General features: G+C 38.5%; 2 protein-coding genes across 6 annotated transcripts in view; one reads left to right on the top strand and one right to left on the bottom strand.

Annotated features, from left to right (window-relative positions):
- Nucleotides 1-1,504, top strand: part of SEC24D (SEC24 homolog D, COPII coat complex component) — a gene marked incomplete at both ends in the record, with an annotated part of 51,877 nt that extends 50,373 nt beyond the window's left edge. Inside the window, 3 exons of the mRNA XM_080343177.1 lie at nt 190-381; nt 872-961; nt 1,364-1,504. Of these exons, the coding sequence (XP_080199303.1) occupies nt 190-381; nt 872-961; nt 1,364-1,504 (423 nt within the window). The remainder of the gene's footprint in view (nt 1-189; nt 382-871; nt 962-1,363) is intronic.
- METTL14 (methyltransferase 14, N6-adenosine-methyltransferase non-catalytic subunit) lies at nt 367-27,464 on the bottom strand. 5 transcript variants are annotated; one of them, XM_080343180.1, is made up of 12 exons: nt 27,341-27,440; nt 26,757-26,845; nt 25,944-26,031; nt 21,144-21,224; nt 20,669-20,756; nt 17,967-18,057; nt 16,342-16,483; nt 13,693-13,785; nt 12,247-12,363; nt 9,394-9,604; nt 6,737-7,060; nt 367-439 (listed from the first exon to the last, which is right to left on the bottom strand). In XM_080343180.1, the coding sequence occupies exons 1-11, from the start codon at nt 27,404-27,406 to the stop codon at nt 6,747-6,749; spliced, it is 1,380 nt and encodes a 459-aa protein (XP_080199306.1). In that variant the 5' UTR covers nt 27,407-27,440; the 3' UTR covers nt 367-439; nt 6,737-6,746. The 5 variants fall into 5 exon arrangements, with proteins under 5 accessions (XP_080199306.1, XP_080199307.1, XP_080199305.1 ...); XM_080343181.1 differs by having other exon boundaries at nt 392-436; XM_080343179.1 differs by lacking the exon at nt 367-439 and adding an exon at nt 5,430-6,588.
- Between the last annotated feature and the right edge of the window lie 165 nt (nt 27,465-27,629).

Raw genomic sequence — 27,629 nt, 5'->3', positions numbered from 1 at the left:
GCAGCAGGTATTCCTTTGCACTCAGTGCACTAACTGGAAGAGATTTTTAATTTCAAATTGCCTCTAATCTGGAAAGGAAGCACTAAGATGCACTAAACCTTTCAATTAGTTATTTGTCAGTGTCTAATTAAAGCTTTAGTCACCTTGTAGCTGCCGAGTCTGCAACTCTTGCGTATTTTTGCCCCGCAGCACAGCCTGGATCTGAAGAGTGACGCTGTCCCCGCTGCAGTCCGCTGCTCAGAGGAACGTCTCTCCGAAGGAGGGGCCTTCATTCTGGCCAGCGGGCTGAGTATGTTCCTATGGCTGGGAGTCAGCGCACCTCCAGAGCTCATCCAAGGGCTTTTCAACGTGCCGTCCTTCGCACACATCAGCACAGAGGCTGTGAGTACATGGAGACCAGTCACGGTTTCAGAATTTGTGATTCAGTATGAGCAGACTGCTAATCAGAGAAACAAGTCAGATAGATTTGCATCATTCAACTTAGAGCAGAAACGGGTGACCAGGAGGTGTTAAGACATCAGAAGTAACACCTAAAACTTTAATGGAGTGAAAGTTTAAGAAGGTTTAAAAATGTTGTGAGAGCTTCTGTCCTGTAAGCTTATTGAAGTCCTATTTAATGTGTATTGCTAAAATGGGAACAAAACACTTTGCCATAGTTAAACTTCCTCATGATGATGAATTTTCATGTAGTGATTACGTTGAAGTAAAAAATGGCTTAGACAAATGCATGTTTTTGTGATGGAGATGGCATTTCCCAGTTTAGAATGAAATCCACAGTAACTCACATCATCAAGAGCAGCAGCTAGTCTTGTATGAATTCACATGTGATGTGACAGGACTAGAACAAACTGCCATACTTTCATTCTAACAGACATTACTGCCCGACCTGGACAACCCAGTTTCTAAGAAACTTAAGTCAATACTGGAGCGTATCCAGAGCCACAAGCCCTACACTATGAAGGTAAGACTTTTCTCTGCCTCAACTCATTCCTCATGCCTCTTCAAAACACCACCACAGACTTTGACAAAACTCACTGTAGCTGTAAAAGGTTTTTTAAATATCAGGAATTTTAGTGTACGACAGCAAGTTCCAGCATGCATTGTAGGCGCAAGCATCTCACATGTGCTTAGTTCTCAGTCAGAGTGCTTACGTCTAAATGTTATCACTTAATTCTGCAAACCTTATTTCATACTAGTCTTTCTCTCCTGTGGTCATAAATACAATTACTGAAATGTGGAGATCAATTATGTTGTTGGTTCCCACCACCCCCCCACCCCAACAGCATCCGGTAACAGATACAGGAAAACAGTACTGCAGTTTGCTATGATTGTAGCCTAAAAACTATTTATCTCCTCTTTTCAGCTGATAATAGTGAAACAGCGGGAGCAGCCAGAGATGCTTTTCCGACAGTTCCTAGTAGAAGACAAGAGTATTTATGGAGGAGCTTCTTATGTGGATTTCTTATGCTGTGTTCACAAAGAGATCTGCCAGCTGCTCAGTTAAGACAAATTGAGTAAAAATTTGTCAGTTGCTTTTTGGTTTTGCAAGAGGGAGAGTCATGGGTGCCTGAAGGCTGGCCCACAGCTCCACCATACCAAGGCATTCTCCTGTGCTTTAGTGAACCTTTTCTGTGCTCTTCTTGTACAGTTTCATTTCACACAATCTCACTATTTAGTTTACTTACTAAGCTGTAGAATAGGTTATTCTGCACTCAGGTATTAATCTTCTGCGAGTCTCAAGTCTTTAAGTTGAACTGCCAGATTTCAAACTGTCCATGTTTAAGAGCATATGGTATACATTTTCAAATATCAAAATATAATTTAGAGAGCTCTTTAATTATTCCTTGTGCTCGTCATAAGTTGTATGAGTGCCAGGAAAGATCTCACAATCTATACAGAAGAGGAAAAGAATACAAAACACAGCTTTTTCTAAGTGAGGGCACACAGCTGAATCACATTTGCAGTAATCATGTAGTTCAATCTGAGTACTTAAAAATCCTTAATGTAAAGCTAATCTCTAAAAGATAATCCCCTTTTTTCCTGGAAGGGACTTTCTACAGAAACAGAACTCTGAGTAACCTTCCACACCAGGGGTTATCCAGGACACAGAAGTGCCTCACTTTATAACTGGACTTAAGTTTAACGACAATGGACCACAGGAAGAACAGTACTCGAACAGTCCTTATCCTAAGTTAGGCAGGTAGTGCCACACTAGTGCGGTACAAGTCACTGGTCTTAAAGCAGCAATTATTTTAGCATACTATTTAATTACATCTCCAAAACTGAACATGTACGCTTGCTAACTGGAATATTCCCAATACAACTTAGATAAACGTCTGTCCATCACATTTTCAGTGGCAGGTCAACCACAAGACAGTTGACACATTAACCAAATGTTATTTGTGGTGCTACAAAAAGAAAGCCTTTTGTTTAACACCAGTGCTATCTATTACATGACGGATTGATTCAACAGTCACTACTTCGAAAAACAAACCTCTGCTGATATCAATATTTAAGGTAGAATTTAGAAGGGCAGAATCTTCAGAAGAGCTGTTTACCTCAGGTACTTCAGCAGTCTCTTTATATCTTTAGGACCAACACCTCTGCACAAGACTTGAAAAGCTACTGTTACAAAAATCAGTGTTTCAAGGAAAACAAAAACCCTCAAAAGTAACGATAAGACTTGGGCCTCATGGGGAAAAAAATAAAAAGTGCCTTTAAACATGTCAGTGTTGCTAATTAGTGCTAATCATTTTTATATCCAAGGTAAGCAGTACAAATGCGTATCTTTTTGGTTTGACTGCTTACCAAAACAATTGTATCCTTTTGCATTGACTGAGAACTCTTAAACTAAGTGGATATATTATAAAAGGATCATCAGACTAAATTCAGCTGCCAAGACAAGCACTTTTTAGTTGAAGATGTTACCTTGTAAAAAGTATTTGTTGCCATTCCAAATCAGTGTACTTTGTAAAATGACACCAGCAACTATTTGTAAAGACATAACCAATTATTAAATATAATCATTAAGTGTGTGTTTATTCTTTCATATACTAAGTTCTCTCAGTTTTTTATGCTGTTGGACCCTGTTGAAAGCTGTCCAACACTTCATAAGCAGCTCATAACAGCAGGACTGTAATATTCAACTCAGATTTACTTTAATCGCTGCAATAATTCTAGTCAAAATTACTTCATGTTTCACTACAAAACTTACTTAGTGCTTGCTTTTTTTGCCCATGGGAATGGCTCTCTAATAGAAAGGATCAGTAAGCTTTCCTCCATGTTATTAAGTTGACCTTCATCACATTACACAGGCAAGATTTCTATTATAGCAGTTAAGCTGCCACCAACTATACCAATTTTAGAAGGAAAATAATTTTTCAACTACATACAGAAACAAGAGGGCTCACTACATCACCCTTTCAGTTAATGCATCCTTTAAAAGCCATATTCAAGAAACAAAGACTTACAGTTTTTAAGTTAATGGGCTTTACATGTTTGGTTTTTTGGGTTTTTTTTTTGGTTTTTTTTTTTTTTTTTTTCTTTTTTTTCCTATAGTGTGTTCTGGTTATTTCTATCCCTTGCAAAGGATTTAAGAACATCAGCGTATTCTAAAATTAATCCCTTGACTTAATGCCATTTAACTTCCACTGTCAGATTAAAATTGTTCCTTAGTTTTTGCAGCCTAAATCCCATGCCACGGAACAAAGCATTCAGTATTATGAACGTGCACAGTGTGCCTGTGCTCATGATACTGTGTTAAGGAACAACATCAAAACCCCCCAGATCATTGCCCACTGACCTGCATGGCACACCCAGCATTTCCACCAACTTCTTAATAGCCAGCAATATCAGAAAGTGGGAAGAACTGTCAAGGCAAAGGCTGGATTTATACATGGTGGGTTACAGCTGACTGATGTTTGAAAATCCCATTGGAGCTAGATGCTAAGACATCCCGAGTACCTCGTCGGTGTAATTGTCAAATCCTTCACTTGATTTATATGGGATGTAAGATACTCAAAGTACTATAAGCCTCTTCTAGAATGGAAAGATAAGACCTAGACAGGCATCCCAAATCAGACTGGTGGCATTATGCATTTGGAAAGAAAAACAACTTGTTAGGCTTTTTATCTTCAAGGACAACATGCTTCAGTTAAGTCACTTGTAGCAGATGAAATATTCATCAGTTCAGTGGTGATGCGTTTCACCCTTCTCCTTTTGTTAAAGTGTTATAGCTGAGAAATTAACTGACAACTGGTAACAAAATTAAAAGCTTTTCATCTCTAAACATCGCTTTAGATATAGACCAGATCCAAAGAGTTTAAAATAAAAAAAATTACCAGATGTTTTCACTGTATAATGGGAGGGGAGGTAGGAATGCTCTCAACTTGGGTATTTTCTAAGTATGATCTCCACAGCTGCAAGTACATGACACGAAGCCTTTGGGGATATGCACCCTGCGCTACTGCCTTACCTTTACAGCCCGTCTGTGACTGCTGAAACAGCACCTTCCAAGTACGACCAGCAGGTGTCTTTCTTCACAGAGGACATGTAGAATATTCTATTTCCTTCTCCATTAACCTCAATTTAAAAAGGTAGGTTGCTTGTTAACAACATGTACATTATACTTTCCTGGTGAAGATTGCCCATCCATATAGATGAAATCAAACACTCTCTGGGGCAGTGTTCTTTTTTTTCTTTAGACTACTTTTTAGCTATTTCAACTTTAAGGGAAAAACCGAGGAACCGAACTCTGCATGCTCAGGAAGGATGAATTTGGTAGGTTGGTTTTGGTTCTTTTTTTTTTTTTTTTTTTTACAAGACCATGTGCAGTTAATTTCCCAAGTCACTGAAGTCTTGAGCAGCATCCTGAGTTCTGCAAACTGATACAGATGCACATCTTAAACAGTTATTTTTGAGTTTCTTCTTCAGTGTAGCCTAGTATTCTATATTAAGAGAAGCCTAAGCATTGAACTATCAGCTATGAACATATAACTGAAAGAAGAAAATGGGAGTTAATATTTTCTACAAATTGAGAAAAAAAGGAATAAGATTTGTTGCTGGCACAAAAACAACATTCCTAAGGTTATCTCTGGTATTTACTTTATAGGTAAGAACATGATTAGCACAAAAATCAAGAAAAAAGTTTTCTTAATGCAGCATGTAACTACCAGATGCAGTTCTAAGTAGTCTTTTGCAGTCAGAGTGCTACCCTGAGAACACCCTCTCCCCCAAACCCCATCACTCCTCAGATGTGCTAATGTAACACCGAAAGAATCAAAATGTAAACAGGCGAGTTTCACCTACACCTCCGCAGTCCCTTACCAGCCACAACAGCAAGGCCCTGAACCTGACAAGAACCTATAAAAATTTCTGTGCTAAGATTTCATGCACCAGAAGAACAGTTACTGCCTGCTCTTTTACAAACAGTAAGGAGGAAACCACAGGAAAACTCAGTCACCCCAAAACCTCAAGGAAAACAAACCCACAAAATATTAAGAAAAATATTTCAAAATTAGCTTTGATAAACAAGTTTAATAATCCACTAATTTACAGGACAGTCATTTAAAAGCCAGGCTTCAACAGAGAAACTTCATGAGACTTAAAAGCCAATTTTCCCAAATCCACAACTAAGAATCTGAGACTTCAACAGCCAAGTTTATTCAGTCTACCAAGCATTGACTGAAAAGGTCAGAGTCATGGTTTTGCTAAAAACAAATATCGTACTTACCAAAGTGAATTCCTTCCTCTTCACTTGATACTTCAGAGCTGATCACCAACAATCTATTTCCAATGTGCATAACGGCCACAGGCAAAGCAAAACACTCAGTTCACCCTCATTCTCCAGGTGGTTATTTTCAGGAAGCTCTTGCTCTTACAGCATTGCCTCACATTTCCAATATGACCTCCAGCGAGGCCTTTCTACTACTTATATTGCAACTACTCTGCAATAAAACTGTTTTCCCCACCAAAGAACAAAGCTATGGACACTGGGTGAAAATCCCAAAGCAATCCAGACCTATGTGGAAGTTCTGGACTGCATATACACCCACGACTTCTTGCTTACCATGAAGCACAACACGCAACTGCACAGAATTAACACTCTCCCCACAACAAACATGAAAAGTGACGGCTTATACACCACAAATAAAAAATGAACTTGTTCCCTATTCCCAGGAATAATTTGGGAAATTTAAATCAAATAAGAAAAAATATAATTCTATTTATTCAATTTGCTCCTTGGTTTAAAAGAAGTTAAAATAGGTGTCAGTATAGACACAGCACTTTTTCTTCCATAAATAAGAGAGTAAGTCTGCTATGGCCATGCAATTAAGAACTGCCCATTCCAACATATTATTCCAAGTCAGTCCAAACCTGGACCTACAAAGAAGGAAGAGGAATCCATGTTTTGGAGAAAATGACAGTTGTAAAAAAGCCTACATGTTGCAGGTTTTGTAAGGGAAAAGCAAGTATCTTCACTTCAATCCTGTCCATGGTTTGCAGAGATGATGCTCTCTGCTTTGGCAAACAGAAGCTGTCAGGTGCAGGGTCCTGCCTGCCAGGTGAGGTGATGTGCCAGGCTGGTCACTGGAAGGCAAACTATCTGTAAATGCTTGCACCAAAACCAATGTTAAAATTTATCTAGCTTGAGTCCCCAGATAATTCACTTTATCAAAAACAAGAGTAAGAAAAAGATTCGGAGATGAGGCATGGGAATAGGGTAGGAAACAATTACCTAACAGTCATCAGCGGGTAGGGAAGCCTCCTCTGTGGGTACCTCCACGTCCCCCTCTGAAGCCACCCCTCTCACCCCGGAAGTTAGTTCTGTTCCTCTCTCTGCCCCTTTCTCCTCGGCCAGCCGAAGTCCCGCCTCTTCCTCCTCCCCTTGGGGCACCACCTCCCCGGTCAGACTTGGACTTGGGTGGTGGTGACTTGGGCCGCAGTCTCTCAATCTCCTCGGTACAGCCAGTCAGGTGGGAATTTGGAGCCGTGAAGTACGAAGAATATGTTTCTGCATTGAAATTGCTGTTTGTGAGGGTGGGTCCTACAGTCAGCCAACCTAAGGAACAAAGCCAGAGTCAACAAAAGCAGTAACAAGCTGCATGGCCATTATTGCCTTTCCCTAGCAAACAAACACTCTATGGGGACAGACTCTTGTACATATCATCTGTATTGAACTGAATGAAAAGGTCACCTCTAGGAAAGCCACAGTTTGACACTTTTAAGGCCTTCTTTCCCCTCCCCTCTTTTTTTTAAAAAAATTACATCTGGCTATGGGAACACTGAAGCTGTGGTTTCCCAAGACCCTTTCCTGCTCCTTCCTACTTGCTCTTACACTACAATGTTTTCCAGTCCCTCTGCAGCCACATTGTAAACCAGATCAGTAAATTCATCTATTTAGAAGTAGCAACATCCTCCTCCTCCCTTTTAAAAAAGGCATTTAAACATGAATGGAGTAATTTTGTATCCAGAAACCAGTTGTGACAGTGCATCCAAGAGCACAGCATACTGAAAGCACACATCTGAAAACACAATAAAATGGCAATGCTGTTGTTGAAGCCCACAAGATAAGAAAATAGAGCTTAAAGAGTTAAACTAACCTGTTTATGCACAAACATAACATTCAGTGGGCTCTTCAGCTTCACCAAGTGAAGCATAGCAGGCAGACATTTAAAATAAATATGTTCCTATTTCTCCATATTATGACCTAACATAGAATTTTGACCTAAAATGGGGCTGCTAAAATAGGGCTTAGACCACTAAAAATGTCAATGGAAACTTAACTTTCAGTTGTATCATCTATTAATGAAGAAAAATGTAGTTCAGTAATCTCAACAACACGCTTATAAGGAAAAGAAGAATAATAAAAAAAAACCAAACCCAACAAGACCAGTTCTTTAACACTGTTTGCTTTACCCTGGGAGTTTACAGAACATTTGCCTTGTTTACTGCACATTTAAAAAGAAAGAAAAGGAGAGGGGGGACAAAGAAGGAGAGGGGGACAAAGAAGGAGAGGGGGACAAAGAAGGAGAGGGGGACAAAGAAGGAGAGGGGGACAAAGAAGGAGAGGGGGACAAAGAAGGAGAGGGGGACAAAGAAGGAGAGGGGGACAAAGAAGGAGAGGGGGACAAAGAAGGAGAGGGGGACAAAGAAGGAGAGGGGCTCATAGTGATTTAAAATTGGTTTAGAGAAATAAATGGTGCTTCTGAGAAGTGTAAATGCACCACACACAGGGAAAAAAGAAAACTCACTTTTAAATTAGACACGTGAACGGGCAAAAATATTGGTTAACAAAAAAATTCTTCTGAAAAAAGTAATAGTTGTCTCAGACTTTCCAAACAATGCTGCTTTGTGACTGACACACAAACCAAAAATGCATCTCCTTGAAGTCTTTTTTCTGACCCATGACTTATCTCTAGAAACCTCTTCGGGACACTGATGGGAATTTTACAAGCAGAGAATTCTGCTACTCTGTCTTACACACGATATAGATATTTTAATAGTGAAGTAAACTCCATACTAGCTCTAAAAATTAAGTCCAAAAATAAAAGTTTCATAGAAAAGAAATATCCAGAATATTACCCTAAAAAGACAGAAATCATACATTTCAGTATTCCAGTAGAATACTGAATAATTTCAGCATTTATTTTCAATTAGAGAAAACATGGAGAAAACAAAAGCCTAAAGGTTTTCTTGTTTGAGCAAATATTTACTTCTAAAAATGAATACTTACAAACCAAAACTTAACAGTAAGCAGTGTTAAACTGGATTTGTGATTTGGTCTTGCTCCCTAACATAATAGTAAGAGCAGAAATTATAACCTAACTGTAATAACACTTAACAGGGTTCTATATGACATCCCTGCAACACAGGCCAAGGATTCACCCTAGACAGACATTCTTGCTAAGAAAATACACATGTGAGAACTTCAGTTCTAGCAAAAGTTTCTTCTATTTCATCACGAGGGTCAGAACATGAACTAGAGCAGAAGCCACTTTGATACTGTCATGGTGTTGAACTGTCAAGTGATGCCACAATCCCTCTCTGATGCTGAACATTAGGCTGGTTAGTTCCCTGAAGCAGAGGGCTGGAAACCTGGGCAGTATCTCCATTCAGTAGATTGTCTCACTCCTGACTAGATTTCCACTATGGAGAAGCCACCAAGAAAGTTCATGTGGCTTTCTGTTGTAGTGTAATCCCATAGTGGGAGAAATGGGGATAGATGCAGAAATACATAGTTATTCAGTTGGTGCAAGCGCTGGCAGAAGTATCATACATTTGGATTAACCGTTATTGGCTCAGCTTCCATCAGAACCCACCAAGTGGCCTCAGATGATGGAAGATGGTTATTAAAGTAAATTAACATTTGACAAAAGTAAGCATAAGAGCTACCTGGTCGAATTGTACTGTCCCTTCCGAAAAGATGAAGACGTCGTCGTCCAAGGCAGAAATGCTCAATGATGTGAAAGATCTCTACAGGTTTTTCTATGTTGCCAATTTCAGGCTCTTCTGTGATGATGAGGTCAATATCAACATTAGCGTGGATGAAGTCACCATCTGTACTGCGACGCACAGTTCCTTTAATGCCCATGAGGCAGTGCTCCTATGTACAAGGAACACAGAAGAGGACCTGTCACATGCCACACATGCTACTACAGCACAGACGTCTGTGATTTGAGCAAAATGGAGAGAAAAGGACATTCTAGGCAGAGTAGATCCTACTCTTATACAGAAAAAAGTCTGAAGCATGAACTAGAACAGAACAAGCTGGAGCCACTAAAAAAACCCTTGGAAAACAAAGCAGAGAGTAGGGTGAGCTATCTGGCTTGAAAAACAACACTACAAAGTGATAATACTCAGATAGAGGCTGAGATAAGATACTTGAACTTCTTCAATTACAGCAAAGATAGAGCTTTAAGTTGGAAAGGCTGAGAAATCACCACAAGGAGAGTACAAGTTGAAGGCAAGACTAAGGGAGTAGGTATTAATTAATACTTGGTATTAGCATTCTGATCCTAACTTTATTCATACATATAATTTTTAAAGTTCCCAGTCATGAAACAGTCTGTCAGTGAAAATAAGATGTATTTTTTTCACATTGTACCTCTGCTACAAAAGTAGCCTTCAGCCTCAGATTCCCTACTAGAAGATAACACTGCATCCAAAAAGTAAAACCACTAGCAAACTGTGAATACACTCTCAGTCAACTCCATCAGCATTAAAAATGTTCTTTAACTGTAACATGCATTGCTTTTCTTTCCTCTGAAACATTATAGATGAATGGAAGTGACTAGCATGTACAATCTGTGAATGAGGAATCACCATCATTGGTACAGCAGGAAATGAAGGGTTTACTTATTTATTTCAGAGTTCTGTTTCTGGAAATATTAAACTCAGAGGAGCAATCTTCCCCTGTACCCTAAAACATTGATTCACTAACCACCACCAGATGGCTCTAAAAAAAGTTGCAGACAAGAGTATGTAATCGTTCCCAGATTTCTGGCAAGGGTTTTAAGAGTTAGTGAATAAATATGAGAAGTAGAATAGGTGACCTATCAAATCTTCGCAGCTGATCAGCTGCACCCAAGCTACAGGGTTTTCAGATCTTACATTTAACTAAATAATAAGGCAGAACACTGCTAAGCAAACTGGCCATCAAGTAAAGCCTCACAAATCTAGTCTTCAGAAGAACTACACACAACATGTTATTTTTATAAAATACAGAATCTTATGAGAATCTTAGTACCTAAGATTCTGTAACAGGTGGCACAGCATAAAGCATCCATCAAGAGAGATGTCTAAACTAAATATAACAGGATAGCACTTGCTGTTGTAATCACTGGTAAATACTTCTTGTACAACAGACTACGTTTTAGTCAGAATAAGCTAGCTCAATTTTCAATGTTTCGTATGAAGAGCGACCTCAACCCAATCCTTGTTCAATAAACAGAGAAATTCTCTGACACCAGAAATTATTCTCCTTTGCCAAACAAAGTCACCCCCAAATTGTCTTGTGTTAGTGTTAACATCTCCCTCACAAGTGAGCTACACATACTTGCCATACTATATGCAATAAACATACAATATTTATACTTACAAATATTTATAACTACTACAACACACTTGCAAACAAACTTCAGATTAATCTAAACGCAAGTCGAAGAAAGACTCCAGATATCTTAAAGGGAAGTTTATGTTCCTAAAAAATGGCAAATATAAGACAGAGTTGAGGATGCTTAGCACTAACAAATGATTAAAGAACGTGGAATGAGTCCTGAGATCAACGACACTTTAAATTATCAAACTGTCAGCCAATATTCTGTATTCAGTAAAACTGCCAGTTACACCCACATATACCCTAAACAGTTAGTTATTAATCCTGTCTGCATTTTTTCTAAACTTTTGAATAACATACATTTAAGCCTCTTAAATCATCTTTTCTCTACACCACATCCCTAAGAAACAGTTTACTTGAAACCAATTCTGTCACTTGTGCATTAGAATCACCTTCAGGAAGTCAGGAGATTCTGGCTGAGCTCTGGTCCCTAACAGTCCTGTATCTGGTTCAAGCTCTGAGCACATACCTGTACGTGAGTATTTAGTCAGTCTTCCAGAGTTATTTTTTCTGACTGCATCCATTTATAACCTCCAGTTGTAAAGACTTCTTTCAGCATTAAATTTAGTCAAATTTTACAGCTTAGTTTAGTTCCGTTCAAAAGCTGTTCCTCCACCTGCAAGTTTTCTCCTCTAACATGGAAGAGTTTGCATGTCATACAACAGGTATTGCAAAAAGACTAACTGCTTATTTACCATTCACCCAGAACTGAAACAACCCAGAAGTCAAAAACATTGCAAAGTACAATAACATTTTCTATCCAGCTTCCATTTTTCCTCTCCGGATTTCGTTCTTGTTGCATCCATCTATGAATCCTCAGCTACATGCACTTCAACACGCCTTAAATGAGTATCACATTCAGAAGACTATAATAGAAATGTACCAAGCAGTGTTAAATGTTGATGAAACTTCTATACCTCACACCGACTACAGTCAAGAAGGGGGCAGAAGTTCATCATTTGTCCTACGAATATTTTTATTTCTATATAATGTACTTTGCAGAAGAGAACTCTGAAGTCCTAGTGTCTGCTTTCCTGAAAGCACGTCACCAACTCCTGTGGAGCACCAGGTGTTTCATTAGCATGAAGAGACAGGATGGGAACAGAGGAGAAACTGAGCCAAACCTTTACCTTGGTTCTTTGGAAAACAGCCTTAGGGTCTAGAGTCTTGGTCTTTCCAGGATTGTTCTTATTCGTTTTAATCCAACAAATGTCCTCACATCTTCTGTAACCCCATTTGCGTAGACACTAAATATTATAGACAGATAAAGCAGTTCACATTACACCAAAAGCTAAAGGAATCTAAACTAAACCCTCATATAGGTACTTGACTTTTCATAAAGCATAGATGGAAAAGAAATTTGTCATAGAGTAATAAGATACCTTGTTTACTGGCATGACCGTACTGTGTTTTGTCAAGCTGTCAATTTTTTTAAAAAAGAGGTTTATGTGCACATCAATTTGTTCATGTATCACTCTTATTTAAAAAAAAAAAAAACACTGCACAGATCCCCTATGCAACTGTGTACTCATTTTCACCTACTGATATTTAAATTTAATCTAGACCAGTCTTAACAACATAGCGATCAGCTGTCTTGTCCTTATCTCCACTAATACCTGCACTCTGATAGTGCTTCATATCAATGCTAAGTTCTACAAACGAGAAGATAAACAACCAAAGGCCTTCGCTACCACTTTGTGGTTTTTTTCCAATCCTTAACGCCTGCAAGTGTAGTCTTGAGAATGGAAGAAATTGGGCATTAAGGACTCAAGCTCATTTGGCTATTGCTGTATTCAAGAACTGTCCAGCTGCTATGAATATGTCTATGACCAAAATCTATCTATCCAAAATAGCTACTTTAACTAACCTCAGAATGAAATGCAGATGATAAAGCAAACAGATTAGTAACTACATGTTAACAAATGCCATCTTGTTTTAACAGAAAGGACTGCTCAAACTAAGGAAAGAATGCTTCAACATAGCAGAAGCCAACTGGAAACTCTGACCCCACCACCCCAACACAAGCAGTGCTACCTTGGCACGCAGAAAGATTACTCTGAAACTCAAAGATCTTACAGGGAAGTAGAACTTAATAGAGCTCACTATGAGTAAACCTATTTAAACTCCAGGTGTTTTCTGAAAATAAGCAGTGCTATGCACGCAATTTTAACTCAGTTCATGCAACAGTAGGACCTTTCTACTAGCATGAATATTTTTGGCATAAAACTATTAAGACACCTGTTAAAAAACAGTGATGTAAATGCACTCAACATGGCAACCTGCTCCTATGGCAACATGCATACATCAAGAATGAGACAGCAGTACAGCTTTCTGGTCACTACAGAATTACACTTCCTCACACAGTCACAGTGACTCATCTGGAAAATAACAGTATCTAAACAGTTAAGGGCAGATACACTTAAATATATTTAATCTACTTTAAGTTATATATCCTCTACCACAGTAACAAAACATCTCTCAGCATTTATAGCTGAGAATTCTATACAGAAAAAGTCAAGGATAAAAATAAACTCTTAAGCCCATCCCTGATGAATTAAATTAAAACATCATCTTACCACGCGGCCAAGATCCAGACCCTCGCCTGAACCGCACCACAGAAACACAAATGACCTTGGGGCTGCAATTTCTTCAATTTCCAATTTCATGATCTAATAATAACGAAAGTGTTTCTGAATTAAATATAAATTACCAATTATATCAGGAAGAATACTAAACAAGTGTTGAAGCCTTATCACAGAAACCATCAGGAGGCACTTCTATTAAAACTGTTAGTCTGTATACCATTCGCAGCCATCCTCTTAAACTTGTTTCCCAGAAAATATGTTGTAAAAGTTACCATATCAGTACCAAGTGCATGTTTTCAACAGCACTGATGATCAGCTTAATTATTCAACAGAAATTGTATCTGTATAGAAAATTCTAGACTTAAAAGACTAATATAACCCATATGGTTATTTTTTCCCCCTAAACCTCTGCTTTGTTTGATTATTCCATTGGTAGTAAAAAGATTTAAAACAGAGCAATGGTGTTCTGTTTCTCTTCAGCCCTGGAACTACGTATGTGAAGCTTGTGAAGACACATGATGAAGAAAAAACAGCTTAATTCCTATTATCATACAGGAAAGACATCCTCTCCATTTCCACTCTCAGGAAAATTTTAAAAAAGCAAGAATCTATCAGGACAGTGGTTCAACAATGACGAATGAGTAACATTCAGGATGAAATAACTTCAGATGGAAGCATCTGTTACTCATTACAAGTTGAAAAGATTCATCTGTAACTTGCTAACACATCAAATCAAGCTTCATTCAGTGCCATTGTGGAAAAAAATAATGCAGCAGAAGCCATTCTAAGATGATATAAATCCCAACTAAGAGGATGACTCCTGACTCCAACACTTCCATTTTTTTTGTTAGGACAGAATGATTTTTACCCCGGCAATGTTGCCAGGCACCATTTTTGCCTGATGTAACAGAGTGCTGAACACAGACACTACCTCTTCCTTGACAAGTACATTACCTCGTGTCTCATCGGAGGCATGAATGCCTTTGTTTTCAAATTAATTCTTTAGAAGGCAGCCTGAATTTTGATTTGTTCTCATGATCCTTTAGTTTGATTGATTCACTTCTGAAGTTATGCATGTGCAGCCTAAGGGACACGCTACATCTACTTTAAGGTAGCACCACCACCTCGTTCCACAGAAATGCACAGAACACAGTTAAAAAGAAAACCTCAGCAACAACTGCTTCAGTCTATTGATTCACTCATATTATGACAAATTTGCTGAAAATACAGAGTCCTGCATACCTTTCAAATAGGGTTTCTAAATAACAGGTATTTATTAGTTGCATATTCCCACCTATGTGCCTGAACTTAAGAATTCCTAACGTGGTTAAGCAAATAGTTTTTTTTTTTTTTAATCAGCTATTCCTCTGTATTACAGATTGGCTGCTTTGTTGTGAGGGTGGGTTTGCTCTTTGGTTTTGGTGGTTGGGTTTTTGGCGGGGCTGGTGGGGGTTCTGTTGGTGGTGGTTTATTTGGTGATTTTTGTTTTGTTGATTTCTTTTTTAGTGAGTTTGTTTGGGTTTTTTTTGTTGTTGTTTGTCTGTGGTTTTGCTATTTTGTTGTTGTTATTGGGTTTTTTTATGAGTAAAGTGTAGATCCATAGAGCAGACAGAGCCAATTCATCGCTATTAGCATTACAAGCTTTTTGTTGAATGTGATAAGGAATACTCAGGTTCAGTCTTGAAGAGCAGGACAACTTGGAAGGAGGTTGTGTGTCATCAAATTGTTATGCTTGATGACACACAGCATTCCAGAGCCTCCAGCCTTCACCTTGCTTTTCTATACCTGACTATTGAAAAGGAGTTACAGAATGGAGTCACCAATACATCTTCAGTGTTTCCTTCTTTAAAAGTATCTACATGAATTACTACAGAAAGAACTTTAAAATCTTTTCTATAAGTCAATTCTCTGAATGTTTACTAGAGCACAATAAAACGAAAGCACCAACAGTGACCTGGAAAAGGACCACATCTTGCACATTAAGACTGCTCTTTGCTCCCAAAAAGGGGTCAGAAATCAAAACGGCTTCAAAAAATCTTTGATGTGACTAAACAGTAAAGGAACACATAAATACAAGAAAAATCTCCACAAGTAAGGTTTATCTATTCTGTTAGGCTTCTCAGGATTACAATTGGTTTGACTGTTAAAATTTCCTACCTAATCAATAGTTGGGAGAAAGGAGGCATGCGAGTGAATCAAACTCATCTATTCTTTTGACTAGAAGACTAGAGCATTAAAAAGCACACCTTAAAAATTTCTTCAAGAATTTTGAGAAACAAAGGAATATTTAAATGGATGTTCTGAATTTCAACAGCAAAAACCAAACAGAAAACTCATGGGATTTGGGGGTAGGGAGAAAACTCACTATTATTACATTTAAGTTTCGAGCAGGCTCAGAGAGAACAAAAAGGTATATTTAGTTCAATAAACTCCTCAGAAAAATTCCTTTAGCACAAATACTGTAAGCAGGCTTACAATAAAGAACAGTCTTTTTAAGAATCTAGTCTTTTCTTAAAAAAAAAAAAAAAAATCCCCTTTTCCTTAAAACACATCTCAAACATTTTGATACCAAGTTAAATCCTCCAAGTGTTTGCTTATGTGCATGTACAAAATCTTTTTCATGTCAAGAAAAATACTTACGTCATCCCAGGTCCAGCATTTTTCATTGGCAGTGATGCCAGTCTCTCGGTAGTATTCTTCCAATGGTGGTTCCAGGAGAATCACATCAAATTTGGACTTCAGTTCTCTAATATCAAAAGCTTCCAAGTCTGCTTGTAGGTACCTATTTAAACAAAGTTACCACAGTGGTTTGAATACTACTCCACACAGCACTTCTGTGTAGCCAGTTACAAGAAGGGTCTCCTGTGTAGCTCACATAGCTCGAATGCACAAAATTCAGGTAAGATGCATAATGCATTCTCAGTTAACCTAGACTGGATGCTGTTGCATTAAGATTTGCTTTTTTAAAGTTGACTTTCAATAAAGAGTTTTTAGGATTCTACTGTGACAAGCTGGAAACTACTACAGAATCACCAAGCTTTCTGTATAGGAGAACGCATCAACATTTAAGAAGCAAACACTCACTGACCGGCTAACAGACTTCTCTTCTGCTTCACTTAGGGAAAGTGACATATTTTAGGAATTCCCATTTATTATAAGTTATGTTCAGGAGATTCTGAATACTGGAAGTGTGATTACTTTTCATAAAGTAGAAAAGTATTTCTCTATCCCAATAACAAAAGTCATAATTCTCCTGACACTGATTTTATTAAATACGTGCTGAAATACATCCATATCTGCCCAGTCACTGTTGTATCACTATAAAAAATTATACACCCGTCAAAACATTTAACCTTGAAAAAGCTGATTATCAGACACACAGCCCCCTTCCTAAGAAAGTGTCTGGAAGGGATTATTGTACCATAAGCGTACTTGGTGTTATCAGAAGGCAGCTTTTGATTAGAATTGTTTCCTATTGTGCTTTAAGGCTAACAATGCCAAAACACATCTAACTTCAAAATAGCAAGTTGCAGTTTGCAGTTTGTATCTCAGTTGTTCAGACAACTATTTCAGAGCTTTTCATGTGACTATCATGAAATAATGCTATTTTACCGGGTACAGATTAGGACTCCAGTATATTAAAAGCATTAGGGTCACATTCAGATTGGTTCAAATTCCTGGGAGTAACATGCTCCACACTTATACTGTGTCAAAAGTTCAGCAAAAACTCAGAGGTAATCTGAAATTAATAGGACAAATCACTGCCAGCCAGCCTAAACATTTTTTGGTCTTAAACTACAAAGTAACATCTGATTAATGGATACCAAGATAATAACTGAATATTATTTAAAAAAAAAACTGTTACAAGAACAACTAAGGTTATATTAAGAGGCACATTTTTAAAGTTTTTCTTGTTATTGTAAACTGCATCATATAATGAGATTCACAATCATATGACATTCCTTTAGTTCCCACACTAAAACCGGCAGCCCAATCAGCTGACAATTTGGTCTTAAAAACCAAAGCTTTAGATACTATAAATAATCACACTCTGGAAAGTTTACACACTACATTAAACAGCTAGATTAAACTAACAAAACCAAACTGATTTTATTCTTCTGAAGTTTCAATTGATTAATTCGAATATACAAACAGAAACAGAAAATGTAAATTTTGAACAGGTGCTAAAGATAGAGATTTGCAAAGCAGACAGCTAACTTTAAACAGCTCTGGAGAAGAAAGGCATTTTCCACAAGAACACTTACATGGGAGGAGTGTTAGATTTAGATATCAGCTCATCCTTCAATCTGATGAGCTCTCTAAGTTTTGGGTATTCTTCAAACCTATCTGCTAAGCCTAAGAAGAAGAAAACATGAAGTTAACAACTACTTAGAGAGTAAAACTGTCAATTAAGCATTGTCTAGTATTCTGAATAGGTCCAAATATTAATACTTAGCCTCATTCAAATTTTTGTTAGAACAAACTAAACCCTTTAAAGCAGTTTTTTAGTTCACTACTTGACCAAAGCCTCCTGCATTCACCCAGTTAATTATGGCTGTTACTGAACACAGTATCTATGCTCTGATCTTCTCTAGACCACTACAGTGATTGGAAGTTCACAGCTTCTTTTATCATCAGGAAACAATCTTTCATTTCAAGAGCCAGAATGATGAAAGTTATTTTGTTACTACCCCCATCCATAAGTTTATACTAAGATCTAATTAACACTCATTTACAGAATACTCTTATTTAACCTTTGAAGACTATTTCTAAGATGGCAATTGGGTTGTTGCTGGTTCCCTTAAACAACCCTTTTATTGAGATGTGGCACTTTGGCATCAGTCACAAAGATCTGAATTACATGTATATTTATTTATTGGGTTCCTAGACTTAGCTTTATTGCATTGATTTTCAAACCTTTCATATATACAGAATACAAAAGGGAGAACCCTAATTAGGTTTTCTGCAGCAAAATTTTTTTAAAAAAAGAGAAAAGCAAACAAACTTTTCAGTATGTTACATTCCCCCTTCAAAAAAATTAAGTAGAAACAGTGTGTTTTTGCTATGGCTAGCAATACTCTCAGCACAAACCAAAAAGGTACCATTCCTGCCTCCCAGTTCAACTTCAGTAGGAGTTATTTACAAAGCTTCATGTTCATTTAAATTTACAACATTAAATGATCCTAATCCATGTAGTAAAAACAAACCGACAACCAAAGAACACAACCCAACAAAAAAACCCCACAAAACAACCAAAAAAGCCCCCCACAACAAAAAACAAACCCAAATCCACAAATTGCGCAACCTTTCATCCCTCTCCTTATATTAATTCAAACTTCTGAATTTCCAACCCTAGCATCACACCAGTAAATGCAAAGTTCTTAATATGTAACCTTATTATCTATTATTACATGTGCATAAAAACCCCAGAAGTTATTTCATTATTTTCCTTAATTATGTAACACCTTAAAAACACCATCATGTTCTTCTGATTTCCACTGCTGTGCTGCTTCCTGAACCAGCAGAAATGGAAGCCAGTTAGCAGCTAAGCAACAGATGTAAAATAATATTCAATTGAGATGACTTAAGTTGTTTAAAATCAAAACAAAACCCCAAACCAATCAACCAAAAAACCCACAACAAACCACCAAGAAAACTAAAACCAAAATGAACCCACACAAAGACACACAAAAATAACCCCACAGGTCTCTTCTCTTCCAACAGCAACATCAAAAAGGTGTAACTGGGTACTCTGGAACTAATACTGTCCTACAGCGTTTTGTAGGGTCATGTCCAACTATGAAGTAGCACCTAAGCAGAGGTCTGATCTTCACGTAGAAAGTCTTTGCTAATCAACTTGACATACCTCATTTCTAATAAAGGGTCTAGACTAACTGCTGCTGATACGCTCATTTCCATACTACCACTCATATAACAATTTGTCCTGTTCATTCTCAATTCTTTATGCAGCACAGAAGTCAAGAGTCAATAACACAGGCTGTTATTTCTTCATTCTCATCTTATTTCAAAGAACAGTGTTGAAGTACTTCAAGTACAAAACTGTTGAGGCCCAGATGCTTTTCAGACAGAAACATAACTGAGTCAGGACAGGTTTTCATACTGAACATCCAGATGCCTTTCACAGAAGCATTCGCAAAATATAGAGAGAAATAAACTGCCTCAATGGACAAACAAAACCTCTTTGGGCTGACAACTATAAACACAACACACTTAGCCTGACAAATTTGGTAAAATATAGGGAACCATTGCAGAAAACTGCAGAGGGAGATGTCCTGCTTTTTGTTTTTTAATCAAATAACTACCAGGCACCCCTTCTGGGAAACAAGAGCAAACAGTACCTTAGCTTTAGAAGGATTAAATTCACGCCTAAGAAAGTAAGATTTCTATAACAAGTTCAGTGATGGCTGGATGAACATAAACTTTAAAAAATAACATCCTCTAACCTCAATAATATTTTGGGCCTTCTAGTGAGTTGCCAGCAGTTACATAATTGAGCTGGTGAATACTATCCATATTGCTTACTGACATAAATATAAGTATTTGCCATACTTTACATGCTATATGCATTATTGGACGCAGCACAATCCAGGAAACAGCTGAACTGTAAGTCAGTTATTCAAATTTCCAAAAGTTTCAATATCTGCTCACTAGACTCACCTATTTTCTGGAACAAGAGCAGCTTAGTTTTTAAAAAAAATAATTCCTGATTAAATAGTTTCAAATAAAACCAAGAGTAAGAACAGCCTTGGTAATAATCACCTCCTAACTGATTAAAAATAAAATAATTCATATAAATTTATATATTGAAATATATGCACTAAGAGAGACAAAACTATGAAGTATATGTGTATCTACACTTCCCAGTAGCTGTAAGGAATTAAAAAGGGGAAGAAAAAGAAGTGCTGTCAAATCAGTTATCTTCAAACAGTTACTGACAATGACATACCGACATCTCTGATGAAGTTCTGCGGTCTGTGTCCAGTATCCACGAAGTGCTGGCAGTAATCGTTGTGTGGATTTAAGCTCTGAGTACCCTGGAAATCAAAAGGGACTTCAGTGACAGAAATAGGGAGATAACTGGACATACACACACACTACATGTGCTAGTCTGATAAATGAGAAAGTAACAGATTTCTTTTTCATAATATGCCTTTATAAGATACAGTAGTCAAGACTGTTGTGTTTTCAGTTTCAAATCAGGCCCACTGTTGCTCCAGCTTATTGTAGGTTGACCCAGGTGTTTAGTCAGATCAATGTAAGCACTACTTAAGTCATATATTTCACAGGAAACTTCCATATTTGCGAATTCCAGTCAATTACTTCAGCCTTTAAAGCTGTATTTCAAATACCATCAATTGCAGAAATAGTTTAACATAACTATGTCAGCTTTGACTAGACTCCTAACTGCAAAAGCAGCTCACCTTAAGAAAAGTACTGGAATCTTTGTAAATCTCTTCTTCATAGGGCAGGTTCTCTTCATCCTGCTGCAGCTCTACTTCATCCTTTGGAAAGAAAGCAGATATTACAAATTTGCAAGATCATGATGTTTCTCTCCTCATTATGATTCTGCTTCTTAAGGAAAGCAGTGGGCTGTCTACAAACATAAGTCTCCTGAAACCGCAGAATCATGAATTATTCCAAATTCAGTTTTGGACAGGGAAAAAAAATACCTGTTCCCAAAAAGTCTACTTCTCATTAATGAGAAGAGTCTCTGAGAAAGACCTCTGAAAGAAGAATAAAATAAGAAACCTTTCATTTCTAGACCCTGACAGTGTAGGCAGTGCTTTACAACCTTGGACTAAAGCAAGTGATATCTTTTATTGAAGTTTTTCTCTAGTAGAACCTTTGAACGTTTATACCCATGCAATCATCTCTTATGTTCCAGCCTTAGCAGCTGAAACCATCTTTATATAATCTGTTAAAGTCCACACTTTGCAGAAACAGCACATGGTACAAGCCTGTATTGCATTTGGACTGTTCTTAAAAGTAACTTTAAAATTGCCATTTTGTAGTCTCAAAATGTACAGGAGACAGGAATCTTATTGCTATTTTTCCCCAGTTGTCTCTCACCAACTGTTCATTCATCAGATTTCTGAGATTCAGAAATCAGTCACACTGACATACTCTGAACATCCAACATAGAACTCAGAAAAGAGAAACAAAAGGTAAACTTGCTTCTTCACGTCACTTTCTGTTTTCCCATTGATCCTGAAACAATCCAGTACATAAATCATGTATAAATAAAACTGAAGAACCAATTAATAATATGATTTCCCATATTTTAGTAGGATGCATGTACTTTTCCATACATTACTCATAACAACAGAAATCTTAATCAGTGTAGTGCTTCATATGAGGAGGAAAGCTGTCTCCAGGCTGAGATATTTAAGAAAAAAAAAAAAGAAAAAAGACATTTTAACACACGGAAATAAAATGAAAGATGGAGAACCAGATTCCTCATAGAAAGGAACCAAACTTCTCTCTCGTAAAACACATCTTAAGACAAAAATGCAGAGAAGATGCTATTATTAACTGCTGCTTTTACCCTATGCTGTATATGCTGTCCGAATGCAGAATATTCTATTGAAATTGGAGCTCTGAACCAACTTCTGAAATGCCTGCTGTGACTAACAGATCACAAATTCACCCTCTCCCCACTATTCAGGTAGAGAACTTGCAGAGATACAGTCTTTTGTTTGTTTAACCAGACCAAAAAGAGAAAGATTACTCAATCAGAAACAGCAACAGTGTTTACAAGGAAAAGAAATGAACAGCAGATAAAGAGCAGCAAGTGTTACTCAGGCAAAAAGAGCTGAAAGCTTGAGTTTTACTAAAAACTGCTTATGTCATCATAAGCTTACACCTGTTTCCCCTCTCCCATCTTCCTCTAAATCTTAGCCTTCTGATGATAAACACTTGTTAGACACCTACTTCTGAGTCATCCCACTTCTCTTTACGCCTTCGTAAGTGATTAAAAAAAAAAAAAAAAAAGAAAAAAAAGAAGTCTCGTGGTTGCAAAAAAAAAACCCAAACCACCAACTTTCAAAGGGAAAAGGACACAGTCAAAGCCGAGGCACAATGAAATTAACCATAATACAAGATACCGGGCTCTTGTACATTCATCATCCTTATTTCCCAAATCTGGTATATTGTTGCTGAGTTAGGGAAACAGAAACTACCCACAATATTCAAATTACAAAAGACACATTAAGTAAATATGATGATTATGATTCAAACCAGTAAGATTTTTTCAGCCTCCAGTACAATGACATGGAAGCGTTACAAGCTTGCAGGCCGCTGCTTGCAGAAACAAAGTAAAAAAATGACTGTATCAAATTAGGCTGCCAGTGAGCAAATTGGAATCACAGGGATTTTTGTACTTCATACAAACTTAAAACTCTGGAACAATTTCCCACAATACACTGTTAATACCAGACATTTATACAAGTTCAAACAATTGAGTAAATTCACATGGGGAAGGGGAGATGTGGAGCAACAACCCCAGCTCTCAGGAGGCTATGAAGAGTCTGGGAGCAGCAGTAGATGGTCTGGTCCCTTTACCTGACACTTCCAAATATAGAGCATGAAGCTCAACTAACCCTAATACAACACAGTTCCACAAGAACAAGAATACTGCAGAAGTTCTAAAGAATTAATATCGATTACTCATTTTTGCCAATAATGCATCTCTTCCATATCTCCCACCTCTGTGGTTTGCAATGCAGAGTCAAGCAGGAAGCTTAACAAGCACCCTTGTGATCCTCTATTTTCCTATCAGCCTGATGCTCTTTAAGAACCATCACTGTAAGTTTACACTTATTCTACCAAAAAAACCCCAAATCCACAAAAACAGAAAATACCAACTTTTTTTTAATCAGATGTTCCTACATGGCTGAGATAACATGTTTCATGTTTCATTAGAAAAACAGCTCTCACACTTCTCCCATATAATAAAGAAGTCGATGTCACCGCTCAGCCTTCTCTCAAAACATCAAGTGTAAGGCACTAAAGGTGTCATCAGCTCACTTCACTTTCCATCTGCAACACCAGAAACTGACAGAAATCCTCTAAAACACCCACCTACATTTGTTTAAAGGTTTCGTGCCCACATCCACACACAGTGCCCCTGCAGACCTTCTGCCATCACACTGCACCACAGTAATGTCACATCTTCCCAGTCACCCTCCTCCACTAGCAATTACAGCTCGCTCCTCAGGCTCCAGCTAGAGCAGTCGAGGTTTGAGGACACATTCATTTCCACCAAATCTGAAGTCAGGGCACTTAAAAAGACTGTGAAACCACTTCAGAAGGATTAACTGATCTACCACATAGAACCCAACAAGATGGGTTTTAAAGACGCGAATCACTTAACATCAAAAATACCTTTAATTTTCCTAGCAGAACGGATAAACTTGCAATATTTGTCTGTAACACTAATAGTTAAGTGTTACTTTTGTCTAAAGAGTATTAATCACAACTCAATAGGGCTTGATATCACAAGGATCTAGATTCTTACATCAGTTCATATTACAAGGCTAAATTTAAACAGGCTTAGAGTACTAATGAAAATGTTACATAAATATAGATGGGATCTTACTATGTTCTTATCTCTTTGCCAACAGGGAATTAGCGATGTCTGTAGAAAACAGTTGATGGCGCCACTACAGATGTTCTACTTCGGGGTTTCAAGTGTCTCAAATCTGTTCACTTGCTTGACTGAAGTTGGTCAGAGGTAGTATTATTAAAATATTCTTCCATTTTAACTACACAGCAAGAGCCTGGCCACTTGCAAGTGGTTACAGCCCAAATCAGGGTAAATCTTCTCCATGCTAATGGAGAAAATTCTAAGATTCATATGCTTTGTCAACTGAAGTGACTTATTCACTTGTATTTCACAGAAAGAACAACTAGCTGTTTAAACACATACTTGTTGAAGGAGTAAAACTGATATTAACTCATCACTAATGTGAGCACAAAAAGCCCACTTCACAAATAGCACATCTACTCTGTAAATCCTTTGAGGTGGTAACTTAAATGGTTTGCTAAACAAGATGTACAGACTAACACTTCCATGTTAAGAAAAAAGTCTGTCCATTTTACAGATAGGCTGCAAAAACTAGTCATCAAGGAATGTTCTGTCATAAATGAACTTTTTGTTTTAGTAAGACAGACATTATTACCGAAAGATTTATAAACCTGAACACAAATGTAACACTACCAAGCACTCACATTTCAAAAATTACTATTTTTAGGCATCCAAGAGAACAGCAGACACTGCATTATTTCATAAATGCACTGACCTTGATTCTACATAACCACAGAAGCAAGGTTATGAGGACAAAGAAAAAGGAGGGGGGGAATACAATATATACTACAACAAAATCACAAAGCAAATCAGAAAGACAGCTGTTTCATAACCATGCATTTGTTTAATGTCCTTTCTCTACCACTCATCTTAGCCAAAACATCAAATTAGATATCAAAGAAGAAAGCTATTAAATAGCTCTTGGATAAGCACTTGAAAAATGAAGGGCATACAAGTCTGACAACCACTAATTGTTCAGTGGCAATGCATGCGTTTTTCTTTGTTTTTTAAACTGACCTTTTCCTGGATATTTTGGATACTTAAAGCATACCCCAAACCAGGCATCTTGCTTCCACTCCCTTAGAATCCCTTATTTCTTCCATTCATCCAGAACCAAATTCCTTTGCACTTAACAGGCAGGTTTGGAAGATACCCTCAGTCTCCCCATATTTCATCCAATCACCTGTGCCACTTGCTAAAACGCAAGCTTTTCTTCTCAAACAAGAAATTCTGGTCAAGACTACTTTTTTTTTTTTTTTGTGTGTGTGTGCACCCAAGCACACACACATTTTACCACTTCTTCCCACAGAAGACAACGAGCCTTAGCACAGTGCTGTTTCCTGTGGGCACTATCACCTAAGCCTACCGCCTCCTAGGAGCAGTACTAAATTAAGCCTCCAAATACTGGGTTCTGGTGAGTGCAGAGTTCAATGCACCTAAGCCACATCTGAAGAAAATCACTAAGCGTCCATGCCCCCTCTCTTAGATCATCAAGGGAGATGCCACTGAGGGACACCTACTTTAAAGTATCTATACACATCACATTTGTTTTTATTTATACACACATGTATTTTATATGTCCCCCTAGAGGCACAGGAACACTGAGAAAAAAAGACACTTCTTCCTTTTTTCTTACCTTATATTCTTCAATCTCTTCCTCATCAGCTTCTCCCTCATCTGGATATTTGCGTTTTGCATTTGGTGCAGAAGTATCATAAGCAGCCCTACAAACATACAAAAAAAAATCATCATATAGAACAGTTTCTCTCTGGAGAGAGAACACTTCAGAAATCTCTGATCATCTGCCTTGACTACACATTTCTGCTAAAGTCTGAAATTATTTTGAAAACTTGCATATCAAAAGTTGTTCCTCTCTCAGTATATTTGAGACCAGCACAACTTCTTAAGGACAAGACTCCTGACAACAGGTACCTCATGGAATAATTTTCCTGCTCTAGAAAGTACAGCTTATTTTAACCAAAACAGTACAGAAACAAATTCAAGCCTGCACACACAAGGAAATTACTATTACACATGAGAATTAATAAGCATTAGCTATACTGTCCTAGACACGTCTTTTGTTCCATAAGAACTTTTGAACTAAATTGCCTGTAATTGCTCTTAGCAGAAGTATAAAGGCTGGAGGGCAATGCAGGTGGCACACTCTCAATTCACACCTGTTTTGCTCCACAGCAACTTTTTAACACACAAAGCAAAAGTTAGCCTTGATTTCCAAACTGTTACTAGAAGTTAACAGGGAAAACTTTCTCACCTTATTCAAAGTTCAGATTTGAGTACATAAAGCATTTCTGTTCACTAAATTGTATGTTTTAAAATAAACGGTGGGATTTTATCTTGCTTTTTGGAAAGCATTCTCATTGTACGTCAAAAACTTGTATTTCTATTATAAGAAACTAATTTCTAACAGATACCGTGCAACAATACTGACCGACATGTTTCTCTTGTTTCAGCGATTTCCCGCTGGTCATCTTTACTGTTCAGCACCGCACCAATGCTGTCTGCGTTTTCAGCTCCTAACTGAACAAGGGGCAACAAAAATTCAAGCAAAAGTTACCTCTGATTGAAAAAAAACAAAACCGAACCCAGAACACTAACAATCACGAACTCAAAGGGCCGCTCTTTCAACCCGACACTCTCTCCCACGAGCCAGGCCCGGCTGGAGCCCCCGGCAGCGACCGCCTCCTCCTCACCGGGCCTGCGGGGCCGAATCGCGCGGCTCCCCGGGGGTCGCCGTTTCCCCTGCCCACCCACTGGGCAGCCGGGGTGAGCGGCACGACCGATCTGTGACGATGGGGACACGCAGCCGCCCCGAGGGGAGACAAAGGCCGAACGGCCCCCGCGCTGCCGTTAGGGAAACCGTTACACCTGAGGTAGCGCGCGCCCGCTCCCCCCTGCCCGCGGGGAAAGGGCGGGGCCTAGGAGCTCGAGCGCCCGTCGGCGGGCCCTGCCGGGGGGAACGGTCTCGCTGCCCGTTCAGCGCAGCGGCCGGGCCGGCCGACCCCTGCCCGCTACCTGCTGCGCCAAGAGCTGCCGGCGGAGCTTCTGCCGCTCCCGGATCTCCTGCAGGCGGCTGTTCATCGCCGTGCGGCGGGAGTCCGCCACCGCGCTCCGCCGGGCTCCTGCCGGTACGTCACTTCCGTCCCCTGTGCCAATGGGTGCGGCGGGCCGGCCGCGTGACGCTGTGGCCATGGCGGTTGCGGCAGGGGAGGCTGGAGAACGGGCGGGCCCAGCACTGAGGCGGCGTCCGAGGGGCAGCTCTGCCCTTCGCAGCAGCTCTGCCCTTCGCAGCAGCGGGCTGCCG

Source organism: Nesoenas mayeri, assembly GCF_963082525.1.
Source record: "Nesoenas mayeri genome assembly, chromosome: 4".
Classification (NCBI taxonomy): Eukaryota; Metazoa; Chordata; class Aves; order Columbiformes; family Columbidae; genus Nesoenas; species Nesoenas mayeri.
The sequence above is the reverse complement of the archived record's forward strand: the minus strand, read 5'-3'. Positions and strand labels throughout refer to the sequence as shown.

Excerpts from the sequence above, each read along its gene's own strand:
- METTL14 (XM_080343183.1), bottom strand. The coding sequence starts at position 27,406 with ATGAACAGCCGCCTGCAGGAGATCCGGGAGCGGCAGAAGCTCCGCCGG. Across the intron at positions 26,846-27,340 it reads GGCAGCTCTTGGCGCAGCAG|TTAGGAGCTGAAAACGCAGA; the intron begins GTAGCGGGCAGG and ends CCCCTTGTTCAG. Across the intron at positions 7,061-9,393 it reads GGACAGTACAATTCGACCAG|GTTGGCTGACTGTAGGACCC; the intron begins GTAGCTCTTATG and ends TTTGTTCCTTAG.